General features: G+C 37.4%; 4 protein-coding genes across 4 annotated transcripts; 2 read left to right on the forward strand and 2 right to left on the reverse strand.

The window, feature by feature from the left end:
• Positions 1–1,044: 1,044 nt before the first annotated feature.
• Positions 1,045–3,057, forward strand: GCK72_001014 (uncharacterized protein; the record flags this gene model as incomplete). Its single annotated transcript, XM_003111128.2, has 6 exons — positions 1,045–1,299; positions 1,545–1,802; positions 1,849–2,016; positions 2,091–2,212; positions 2,672–2,956; positions 3,009–3,057. 6 exons carry the CDS (start codon positions 1,045–1,047, stop codon positions 3,055–3,057), a joined length of 1,137 nt encoding a protein of 378 aa, XP_003111176.2.
• Positions 3,058–3,378: 321 nt separating this feature from the next.
• On the reverse strand, positions 3,379–5,530 carry GCK72_001015 (uncharacterized protein; the record flags this gene model as incomplete). Its single annotated transcript, XM_003111347.2, has 8 exons — positions 3,379–3,444; positions 3,495–3,613; positions 3,665–3,863; positions 3,910–4,039; positions 4,415–4,543; positions 4,589–4,894; positions 5,157–5,279; positions 5,448–5,530. The coding sequence occupies 8 exons, from the start codon at positions 5,528–5,530 to the stop codon at positions 3,379–3,381; spliced, it is 1,155 nt and encodes a 384-aa protein (XP_003111395.2).
• Positions 5,531–9,620: 4,090 nt separating this feature from the next.
• On the reverse strand, positions 9,621–11,056 carry GCK72_001016 (uncharacterized protein; the record flags this gene model as incomplete). The annotated part of the gene is made up of 5 exons (XM_003111132.2): positions 9,621–9,719; positions 10,035–10,308; positions 10,356–10,723; positions 10,825–10,933; positions 10,986–11,056. 5 exons carry the CDS (start codon positions 11,054–11,056, stop codon positions 9,621–9,623), a joined length of 921 nt encoding a protein of 306 aa, XP_003111180.2.
• Positions 11,057–11,451: 395 nt separating this feature from the next.
• On the forward strand, positions 11,452–12,505 carry GCK72_001017 (uncharacterized protein; the record flags this gene model as incomplete). The annotated part of the gene is made up of 4 exons (XM_003111432.2): positions 11,452–11,610; positions 11,663–11,770; positions 11,817–12,015; positions 12,165–12,505. The coding sequence occupies 4 exons, from the start codon at positions 11,452–11,454 to the stop codon at positions 12,503–12,505; spliced, it is 807 nt and encodes a 268-aa protein (XP_003111480.2).
• Between the last annotated feature and the right edge of the window lie 69 nt (positions 12,506–12,574).

Consider the following 12,574-nt stretch of genomic DNA (forward strand, 5'->3'; position numbering starts at 1 on the left):
TGGGGCGACGAGCATTCAATCCTGCTTTTCGAAGGCGTCTTCTGATTGTAACTACGCCGAATTCGAGGGTTATCTGTGCTCTTCGCACCGATCCATATGATTTCTGCATGAGTTTTCTTCAGAATTGGACTGATTCATTTCTTGGTGAACATTGCTTCCTCTTCTTGCTTGTATCGTTGCATTTTTTTCTTCACTCCGATAACCGGGAGTTGGAAAGTGACATCAGCGGAACTTTTTGGGTTGCTCCAGTGACAACGTCTCTTAGCTCACCCTCAAAAAGGTAACAGGAGAATCATTTCATTCTGAAAACATTAACTGTGCAAAAACAGAATGAGAGAACAAAATTTTGGATAGAGTTAGAAAAAAACAACAAAAACACTGAAAATGAACTGAACATTTCAACTTAAATACCCTTCAGGGCCACAGAAACAAAGGAGCTTCCCGCTTCATAAACTTTTAGCGGTGGATTAATTTTGCCGCGGCTTTCAATAAAATTTATTATTAAATGTAAGCTTTTTTTTTAATAGGAAAAATAAAGTGAAAAATAAATCTGGAAAATAATGTTTCTCCAAATCTTGAATTCAAGATGACATCTTGTTAAACAACTCAAGATATTTTTTCGAATTTTGAAAAAATTTGAACGAAATTCCTTAAAAGGAGTTCAGTAGAGCGCAGTTGTCAAAAAGTGGAATAGGGGGAAGACTCAAAAAAGTTCCAACTGTGTGAGTTCAGATAAGACCGACACTCTGAATTCCCATATTTTCCATCTTCGCTATTTCTATCAATTCTGAAAACAAATAAAACGTGACAACCGTCTATTTTCAATTAATATGTTCCACGTCTCACCACAAAACCCGCCAACAAATTCCAAGTAATTCATAAATTCCCCAATCGACTTCTGCCTCATTTTCTTATTTTTCTGCACCCTCGAGGGCATTCTTCTGACAGGTTCGTTGTGTCTCGAGTCTAAAAAATAAGACTCATCAACAATAACAATTTCAGAAAGAAATCGAAGAAGAATTTAAAGAAAATCGAGTGGAAATCATGTCATCGTCATCTTCTTGTGCCAAACCGGAATTCGAAGTGGGGGAATGTGTAGCAGGATTCGAAGTGATCAAGAAGCTGGGATCCGGAGGATTCGGAGCAGTATATCATGTGAAGAAAGATGGAATGGAGATGGCATTGAAGACCGAATTCATTGATGAGGAGAATAACGAAGAAACTCTGAAAAATGAGGTTCATATGCTTCGAATGATGCAGTGGTCGCCTTCTTTTTGTCGTCTTTTCACTGCTAAAAGGGTCAGTTTTCATTGTTAGAAATGAGGCAAATTGTGGCGGGAGAGTTAGAATTAGGAAATAAAAAGAAAACAAGAAACTGTTTGGCACGGTAACTTGTGGACACCTACTTTTTGGTTTTTTATCAGCTTTTTATCGAGTTACGAGCCGGATTGGGTCGGCTTGTTTGACTCAATTCACTAAGCTGGTGAAATCTGTATTTTTAATTTTAACATGAAATATGATCTACATCCACCAGATATTTTCAGATGAAATGGTGTGGTCAATCAGTGAATATCATGGTCATGACCATCTGCAACCGTCCACTTTCTCGACTCCGTCGCATGATGCCTGACCGGCATTTCACCAAATCAACGGCCGCTCGTCTCTCCTACCAACTTCTGGAAGCTATTCGTGATCTACACTTTTCTGGAATTATCCATCGAGATGTGAAGGCGAGTAACTGTGGATGGCATGCGGAGAGTCGACGAATTCTTCTCTTCGATTTGGGTTTCAGTCGCAAATTTGTCAGTTTTTAGGGACTTCTTTTAAAGTCCAAATTCAAATTTCCAGCTCAAAGTGGACCCAGCGACTTTAAAAGTGAGTCATCGAAGCGCTCGTAAGGCTCCAGGATTCATGGGAACCAGCAAGTACTGCAGTGTTTTCGCCCATGATGAACTCGATCAGGGAAGACGTGATGATTTGTGGGCGTGGCTTTATTCAACTGTTGAGCTGTTTCTGGTGAGCTTTTCTGAAATTAGACCATTTTTTGATGAAGAGGCTCAGTCCACTTACAATCATTGATGAAATTCCAGGGAACTCTTCCGTGGAACACTGAAGAAAAGTCAATTCTGGTGAGCAAAATGAAGAAGAGAGTCGGAAAGAAATTGTTCTACAAGTGTCCACGTGAATTCGCATTGATGTATGAACATATCCGGTAAGGAAAAAGGGATTTTGGGGCGGGAGGACATCTGGAAAAACATAATGACAGACACAAAATGCTCAAAAATAGAGGAAACCTGAGTTTTCCAATTGTCAACTTGTCCGTTTTGTATCAAGATCACGAAATTGAAAGTTTCGAAAAAATCACAAATTTATTTGAAAAGCTTGGTTTTTCAAGAAAAAATTTCACTACGATGTCTGACAATTTTTGAAAACCAACACTTTGCATTGAGATGAGTTCTCAAGTTTATTTCTGAGAGAAGGACTGTTTTCTTGGATTACTGTAGGTTACTGTACATTACTGTACATTACTGTAGACATACACCAAATCGACAAAAAAATCACACATCATTGTAAAATGGCCAACGGACATCTGGAAAAAAAATGTGACAGTGGACATCTGGACAGAGAGATACAATTAAAGTGGATAAGTTTCTACAATTTTAATTTGCAGTCAACTGAAATTCGACTCCTCCCCTGACTACCAAATGATGATGAACCTGTTCCAACAGATGAAAATTCGTCTCGAGATCGACGAATCCGATCCAATGGATTTCGAAGAGGGATCCGCATTTTTCGAGGAATATTTCTGTGGACAAACGGATTCGGAGAAAGAAATGAACAGTGACTATCAGTCAACGATTCCAGATGTTTTGGAATCTCATCGTAATCGGAAAAGTGATATTGTGACATTGGGATCGAGAAGTGCTTCGAGTGATGATGAGAATAAACTTGGAAGGTTCTTTGATTTATAAGGCAACTCCTTTTATTTCAAGACAATAGAATTCCAGACTTGCCGCTGGCTTCAATCGTGCAATCAATCGTTTGATGTCTTTTTAGGTAATCTGAAAGTGGGCGGAGTCAAACAAATCGAATGATTTCAGAAAAATCTACTTGTGAAAAGAAAATGAATGTAACTACTCGGTCTATCGATTTGTGACTCGTTTGACAGAAAATAAATCTAAGTTACTGTACATAGTTTTGATTCTCTGCATACACGGAATATGGAAAATTTCAGAAAAAGACTCGTTTATTGACAGAAAGACCACTGGCTGATATGTAAAGACATTTGAAGAAAGCAGAAATGAAAAATGAAAAAATAAAGAAAAGAAACGTCGACAAAACTAAATAAATACTGTGTTCTACTTCTGCAATTCATTGTCATGAGAGACCTGTCGCTTTTGAGTTTGCCTTGAAGACACTTTCCATACAGGCACGGAATACAAGCTGAAAAAAGTCGAAAACTTAGTTTTCTGATTATTTTAAAGACTAATTACCTTGATATTTTCAGTATTGGTTGCAGTTGTAAAATGAGGAAAAACTGATTTTTTGGATTTAGCAGCTCGAGTGAACTTCTCGCAAATGAATTTGCTCGTGGAATCGTAGTCGTTCTCTTCTGAAAATTAAAGATTCCAGAAACAATGCAAGAATTTATGAACTCCCCAACCTTCAAACTTTGAGAAACACGGCTGAAGTCTCACTTGTGGAAGAAGTTCTTTGAATAGATCAACTTTGTTGAAGAACAATAAAAAGACAGCACTTGCAAGAGCAGGTGATGCTGAGATATCATTGAATATCTTCAGAGCCACTTTCATATCGAATGCATCTTTTCCAATATCTCGGAAGAGAAGAGGGAATCGGGATAGCTGAAAAAGCATTGAATTGTGGACTTCTCTCCCATCACTTGGATACCTCCGTCCGACTCTCCTCAGATTTCTTCGCGTATCCTGTCAGATCAATTACGAATAACACAACTTTCGCATCATCGAATAAATGAAGCCATTTCTTTCGTTCTGATCGCTGACCGCCCACATCAATCATACTGTAATCATTGAGTTGTTTGAGATTAGAAGAAAAATGGATAATTATATATTATTATGTCTTTCTGTTTTATGAGAAAGTAGAGACAAACAAGATACTCAAGAAACCAAATTCCCTTCTGACTTGTCGCAACATGATAATTATATGAAGGATTACTGTAGGAGGTTGTTCTAAGATGCCATAATCCTGCAGAGTTACTTCGGTAGTTATTATTTTTCACTCCATTTACAGTAAGAAAAACATGAATGTGTACTGTAGTTTCTGCTAAATGTGTACTGTAGTTTCTGTTCCCAACTCACGTCCTCAACTCCCACCCAATTCGAAAACCCGGAACTAAACGCCCACATTGAGATACCCAAAACATGAAGAAACTTACAGTAATGATACTCCAGTGTATTCAAAAACTATGCTGTTTATACTAACTGTTGCTTTCCTAGAATGAACAATATCTTCCTCATTCGGCAGATAGTTTTCGTTTGAAATTCTTTCGAGATTCTCCAAATAACTGAAAAACATGTGATTAGACAGATATCAAAACAAGAAAACTCACTATTTCGTGGAATCCATCAACTCGAATTCATATCTTCGTTTGTAGACTTCTTGAATCTGCTCTGATTTCCAAAAAGCAATAAGTGGCTCTACGAGATCTGGCACGGTTCGAATAGCGAACTCATCGCACATTGGAGAATAAATATCATTAATTTCATACAAAAGGTGATCAATTGGTTCCAATGGGATGTCTAGAAGACGTGCTCCAGCAATTAATTGAAAATAACTGTCCCGGATATTGGCATCAATGAGACCTCGATACTGAACAAGCTCCTGTTCTGATTTGAACCCGTTGACATGGATAATTCTGAAATATTTTATTTAGTTTGAGCTTGCAACCACTGAAATTAATTCTTTAAAAAGTTTGCCGCCAGCAGGGGTCGAACCTGCGACCTTGGGCTTATTAGACCCACGCTCTAACCAACTGAGCTATGGCGGCCGACAATCATACAGGTTAGATTGACATAGATGAAAGTGAGAGAAAGAAGAAAGTAGGGTAACTATTGACACTGTTCTTTGCGATTGGGTCTAATTCTTCTTTAAATTGTTTTTTTTAATTTGAAACTCACTGCATCTGTTTGAAAATAGTGCTCTTCCCACTTGATGGTCCTCCTAGTATGAGTATCTTTATATGTGATCCATAATTTTTCTTGTCTTGTGCCAATACTTTCTCAATTTCCATACTTTCCTTCCTGAAAATGTTAGATCTTTTATTCATTTTAATTCGTTCTGATTTTAGATTTGCACTTTTCGAGGGAGGAGGTGACAGACATCTTTTGTACTTTCAATCATCCATTTCTCGTAAAAATCCTATTTCCAGACGTTATCCAAAAGATCAAACTAAATGGAATGAAACTCACTTTGCGAGTCCTCTCAATTTTGATTCAAGTTCTTCTGAATGTGCATACAGTTCGCTTCCCTCTCCATGACGACTCGGTACCATGCAACTGGAAATATCAGTTTTTAGGATTGGAGAGAGATCTGATAAACCTTACCCATCGGGACCATGCATACATTGATAACAATATTCCACACTAAACCTGCTAAAGCAACCAAACATTTCTACGGGATACCGTACTTTGCTAGAGAGTTGTAATACTGATTTAATGAAAGATGGATGGGCGGTTCTGGAATAAGTGGATTTTGATAGCGACGTGTAGGTGGGAAATCAGAAAAATCGAAGCTCAGATTAAAAAAAGAAACTCCGACAGAATTTTAGTGTGGGGAGGATTGAACCCACAAGTCGTTGGTCGGTGGATCAAAATGTTACCGACTGCGCCACGTGGCATTACATAAATATGAAAGTTAAGGCGTTGGTAAGGCAGGGTTTATACGATTGTGACATGACCCGATTTGCGTTTCCAGACAAGAAAAATGAGAACGAAATAATTGGAGATGTCAATGTTCAAATACAAAAAGAAAAAAGAGAAGAAGAAGGCGTGAAGATATACGAAGCATTCGAGTAAGAGAAAAGAGAGAGAGCTCAAATAAAATTAATTAATGCCCCGGGGAGATGTCCCTCCCCGTACCTAGTCATATCTCCTCCTTCTTCTTTGTATATTATCAGTCACTGAAAACTGAGAAGAAGTGGGCGGAGTCTCGGAGGAGACGAGACAAACCGCTAATGAGCAGTTATGGTGGAAAAGAGGGAAAGTTGGAGATGAATAAGAAGTCTCAAAAATTATAAGTAGAGAGGGGATTGAGAGAGAGAGAGAATGTGTACTTAGGTTGAACCTGGAAATAGGAAAAAAAAAGAGAAAATGAAGAAAAATGATCAGAAAACACATAGTTTTATGTCACTGGTGATTCGATTGGTGGCGGATATTAAAAATTCAGTTATTCTTATTTTAGGAGAAAAGGAAGGTCTAAAGGGTGGCCGGAAAAGCGAAGTTATGAGTCTTCAAAGTTTTGAAATTGGGTCTCCTAGAGACGGCACAGCGCATCTTTTTCGAGGAATATTTTCCTTGAAAAGTATGATCTGCTGGATTCGTTTGTAGTATTCGAGAAAGAATCGTATACGGATTAATAATGTGCTCAGACAAGCGTTTTGGGAATACAAAACGAGTAATGAGGAATACAAAAACATAGGTTTTCATAAGTGTATTACGGAAAACATTTTTATAAGAAAAAGATATGTGATCTGCTTTGAAATTGTTTTGATCTGTATCTCACGGCTGACACGTCTGGACCGTGGGATTATGATGAACTGGACACCAACCTGATATTTTATTTATAAAATTAGAATTAAAGGGAATTGGAATGAGGATCCTCGACACCAAGGTTATCACCATACATTCAGCTGAATCGGATCCAGATTCATGTAGTTTTCACTTTCACTTTCCGGTGTGATTCACGCACAGATTTTGATTTTATAATCAAAATTTCTCACTCCCAGGACTACATTTTGCAGAAATTGCGTTTTACTTTTCGTCACGTCTCATAACTACAATTTGATCTCTCAAGCACGTATCTGACTAAAGTTTGTGCACTTGAAAAATGATTTATTGATAAAAACCACAAATCGGCTACAAAAAGAAAAAAAAGAAGAAAAAGTGTTCATAATATGTTAATCGAGTATACATTCTCACTCAGTTTCTCTCTTTTCGAGTTTTTCTTTTTTCACCCGAATTGGCCCACTTTTCCAATTTCTTTGCGTCACTCAATTATGCTCTCAACCCCGAAATCTGGCTCTGTGTTTTAGAATGAAAGAAAGGAAAAAGAAGTGTAGAGAAGACAGAAAAAAGAGAAAAAAGGCGAGATTTTAGGCGTTTGTGGAGCGAAAAATGTCAGAGAAATATAGTTGAATTCTAAGAGAGACTCGGAATAGAGGAAGAAAAATTAACAGAGAAAGTTTCTAGTTTGAAACACAAATTGAAGGTTTCACTATCTTTTAATTTTTTGTTTTCGCTTGTTCGAATTACTGAACATTTTAGTAAATCGAAAATAAACTATATAAAATATTTGCCGCCAGCAGGGGTCGAACCTGCGACCTTGGGCTTATTAGACCCACGCTCTAACCGACTGAGCTATGGCGGCCGACAATCATACAGGTTAGATTGACATAGATGAAAGTGCTATTGCAACGAAAACAAGTGGTGAGTTGATTACATCTGATGGGTTAGCAAATGAGCAAAACATATAATTCAAAGAGGAAAACTAATGAGATGAAGAAAGGGAAAATAGGTGTCATGTCAATAATCAAGAGTCACGTTTTCTTCCTCTTTTTCTTATTCAGAAAATTCAAGTTTCTGCATCATCTGGAATGCAGGTGAAACGAGCATTTCTAGAAGTGGCGGTTCGATTTTTTCACTTTCTTTTTCAACAATTTGATTTTTCGTTTCAACTCTTTATCCAATTTCAAAATAATCGAATATAGTGGTATGATCTGTGATTCTTTACTAAAAATCAGTACTAATTGTGATTCAAAATCTCAGAATTCTCGAAATTTGAGTCATCTCAAGACAATTAGCTTCTTCTCAAAAATATCAAATAATTCGATTCGATGCACACAAAATAAATGACGAGATGAATAGTGAGAAAGTTGGACGGACTCATTTGCAGCTGTCTTTTGAAGATTCATTCGGAATGAATCTCAGACTAGACAAAAAAGTACATTAGATCAGAAGAGAAGCTGATTTTTGGTGTGTGCTTCATGTGTGTCGAAGCGGAATTAGTGAGGTTGAAATTTGTAGAAAAAACGAGGAAGTGGATTGTGGGGAGGATGGAGATTCTACAGTAACCTTTCGTGATGAGAACCGAAAAAAGTTCGATCGGGAATGATTCTCACCACGTAGAAAGTCTACAAAGCGTGAAGTAAAATTTACGAAGGTGGGCGGTCCCAAGACCACAGTAACCTCTGGGATTTTGGGTTGAGCTAATAGTTTGTCTTCGTTTCTTTCCATTGCTGCTGAGCAGAACTTGTGATTTGTTATGATTACTAATTATGAATGAGTCAAGAATACCCAAAAGACCGTTAGTCACAAAATAATTTTCATTTTTCAATAATAAATGACAAAAAATCTTCTAAAAAATAAGCCCATCGTCGATCATTTTACACTTCGAAAGAATTGGATGAACTTTTAAAAAAAAGAAAAAAGCAAAAATCCATAGCCTGGGCTCGAACGAACAAGTGCCTGTCTGTTGTGCAAAATTGCAACCCATTGCGCCAAAGTTCGACATAACCTTGGCAGTAAAGAGCGGCTATGAAACAATAGATAAAGTTCTTATTTCAAAAATAACTTTAAATTTTTGCCGCATTATTCCGAATAAGGAATACAAATTGAACTTTTGACATTAAAATCTCCTAGACTATCGTAAAACCGACAAACACACTCATTACATCCCAAAATCACCGCCTACTCTCTACCCTTTTCGAAAAGCTCAACTAATTGAAACTTACTCACATTTCTGATTTGTAGTGTTAAAGGTGACACGTCTCTTCTCGTAAGAAGCTTTCGAGTACTGAAATAATTATAAGGGAAAGAGTGAGAAAACAAAAGTTTTTGTCAAGTTTTCGAAGCTACTTGAAACTCGGAAAATTTCAAAGATTCAAAGATCTCTGTACAGAGACTGGGGGGAAAAGGACTAGCAAGTTGAAAAATTGGAAAAATTCCATGTCTCGAGAAAAGAAAGAAATAGCATCTGTCATTGAGGGCAGGTGGTCCGAACGGATTCAGAAGAGTGAGAGACTCTCTAATCATGCAAGCACGTCATCTGAAAGAAGAAATCTCCCGGAGAGGTCTGGGCACCGGGATGGATAATTGAATTGGCTATTGGACTCACTAAACAAGAAAACAAATTTATGTTCTGAATAGGAGGAGGAGAGGAAAAGAATAAGAGAGCGCATAATACAAAGGAAGAACGAATAGTGTTTGTGTTGAGACGAATAAAGACGAAAAAAAATATTCATAAAGAATTAAGGAGAGTTGCAATTTTATTGCGAAGAATCGAGATCTTGTATGTGACAATATTGATTAGAGAGAGAGTGATGAATTCGGTAGGCTGATCATATTTCGAGAATTGAGTCGATGGAATTAGTGATCTCGAAGACTAGCCGCTTTTTCCGCCTTTGCTTGTTCGGCCACCTTTCTCGCCGTTTCTACCATTTGTGTGACCCAGTAGTGATCTTTTACCTGCAATAATGTGATTTTAATTTTTAAAAATTCATGTATCCGAATAGTAAGAGACGAAATTTCGGTATATTATGTTCAAATTTCTGGTTTTCGTCTTGCTCGAAATGAATGCTCTCACTTTTTCATTGGTCTTCGTGATTTTTCATATGACAGCGTTGAACAGAATGGTTCGAAAAAAAACATCCGTAAATCGAGAAAGTGTAGCTATATTTGTTTCGATTATTTTGAAGCATAGATTTAGCAATTTTTATATTTTTTTCAAAACGTTAGCATTCCAAAACAAAATTGGAAAAGTTCTATATCTCAAAACCTAACCTCTTGGAGTGTGCATCGCTTTGTTGGATCAACAACAAGTAATTTTCCAATCAAATCCCGTGCACCTTTCTTCACATAGTCCGGATAACTGAATCTCGCCACTTTGATGGCAGAATAGGTGTCGGCTTGTTTATCATGCTCGAATGGTGGTTTTCCGACGAGGAATTCATAGCAGAGAACACCGATGGCCCACAAATCAACTGCATCAGAGTGATGATTTCCAACAATCATTTCGGGTGGCAAATAGTCCATTGTTCCACACATTGTTTGACGTCTGAAGAGTTAGAATATATATATTTCAATTAAAAAGGTATGTCTCACTTATTCGAAGGGGCGTGAACACTCCATCCGAAATCTCCGATTTTCAGCTCTCCTTGTGGTCCAATCAGTAAATTTTCTGGTTTAATATCTCGGTGGATCACTTTCTTATGATGGCAATATTGTAGAGCGTCAGCAATTTCATACATGTACTTTCCAGCCATCACCTCGGTAAACCGTTTTTGATTTGTCAGTGATTTGTACATTTCGCCACCAGGCGCGTATTCGAGTACCAGATAAATCTTCTTGGCATCCCAAAAATAGGTGTAAAGCCGGACAATATTAGGATGATGTAAATGTGATTGAATTTCAATTTCTCGCTCCAGTTGATGTTCGACACCTCCCGATATTAGTTGTGATTTGAAGAGAACCTGGAAAACGGGAATTATTTTTTAAACTAACTTCGTCTTGGTTTCAATGATTTAAAAGAAGATTAGTGGTGAAAGTAACAGTTTTCAAAAAGAAAACTCACTTTAATGGCACAATGAAAATGACCCTCTTTCGTCCGTGCAAGATACACACTTCCAAATTTTCCCTTTCCGAGAGGTCTTCCAATTTCGAAGTCTTTGATGGATAATTTTCTGAAAATCAAGAAATAAGCTTTCTTGAATCGAAAACAATCACTATACTCACCCTCCCTTCATCGGATTGTTTTTCGATTTTTTCTCATCGTGATCGTGGATTACTTCTGGTTTATTTTCCATGCTTCTTATCTACGGAATTTGTTCCTTTATATATTGGAAACGTTTTTTAGAAAAATTAATTAGAAATACTATAAAAATAGAGCGGAACGGGCGAAGATGAGGCCGAGGCGTGAAAAAGGCGGCAAAATAAAATTTGAATTCGCTCCTTTGTCCGCAATGCGTCGTAAAGTCCGGTGTCAATGCGGACTTGGCATCGGGCCAAAATTCATTTATTTTAATTTTATCAGGCTCGTTTTTTCAGTAACTGATATATTTAACTTAAAGCAAAATGAAGAAAAAGGAAAAAGTATTGAAAATTATAAATATTTGTATTTTATTTTAAGACAACCTGTATCTGCTCTCTACCAAAGTTTTTGAATCAAGTTTTTATAAACATGGGATGAATTTTCAGACAAATGTACGGAGTCCTTGTTATCGGAGCTCCTGGAGCTGGTAAATCAACATTCTGCGCAGGTTTGACTGATATTTTCACACAAACCGGGCGGCCCTTTGTCACGATTAACCTAGATCCGGCAAACGATACAATGGCGTATGCACCAGATGTGAATATCTCAGTGAGTTGTAAGGAAGCAGATTGGAAGATAAAATAAAAGCCTGAAATTTCAGGAGTTGATCACTGTAACAGATGTAATGGATCGACTGGGTCTCGGGCCGAATGGAGCTCTGAAATACTGTATTGAGACACTCGGAACGAATAGCGATTGGCTTCTTCAAGTAATTTTTGATGAGACCCTTACATTAAAAAAACTTATTTTTCTAGAAAATCGAAGCAAACCGCAAGAAATATATGATCATCGACTGTCCTGGTCAATTGGAACTTTATAAAAGTGAAGGAGAATTGTGGAAAGTGATCAGACATTTGGAGAAAGCTGGAGTTCGTCTATGCGCTCTCCATTTAGCTGATTCGTTGTATTGCAGTGATCCGTCAAAGTTTATTTCTGTCGCACTTTCAACATTAGGTAAGTTGCAAAATTCGGTTTTTTTCAGGATTGCTAATCATTACTTCAAATTGCACAAATAAATCAAAAGTACCAACGACGGTAACTTTCGAATTAGTCGTGCAACAGAAAAAATATCAAACATTCCATTCAAAAAGTATATTTTTCAGCAACAATGGTGACAATGGAAATGCCACAAGTGAATTGCCTATCGAAAGCAGATATTTTCTCACCCGAAGGTACCTACGATCTCGATTTCTTCTCATATTTACCCGATGTCAATCGCCTTCTGGATCTTCTGAATGAAGTTCCCGGGTTGGAGAAATATCGAAAGTTGAATGAAGCAATTTGTGGAGTTATCACTGATTTCGATCTTGTTTCATTCGTTCCGCTGGCAGTTGAGAATAAGGAATCAATGATGAAAGTGATTCAAATGGTCGATACAGCGAATGGATTCTCTTTAACTGAACAAGGAGATATTCGAGAACTGATTCTTAATTCGAAGTCGTGATTTTTCTTTTAATTTCGTTGTTACTTTGTTGTTATTATTGTTTGTATCCACCGGTTCGCAATTCATGTT

The sequence above is a fragment of the Caenorhabditis remanei genome, chromosome I, assembly GCF_010183535.1.
Source record: "Caenorhabditis remanei strain PX506 chromosome I, whole genome shotgun sequence".
NCBI lineage: Eukaryota > Metazoa > Nematoda > Chromadorea > Rhabditida > Rhabditidae > Caenorhabditis > Caenorhabditis remanei.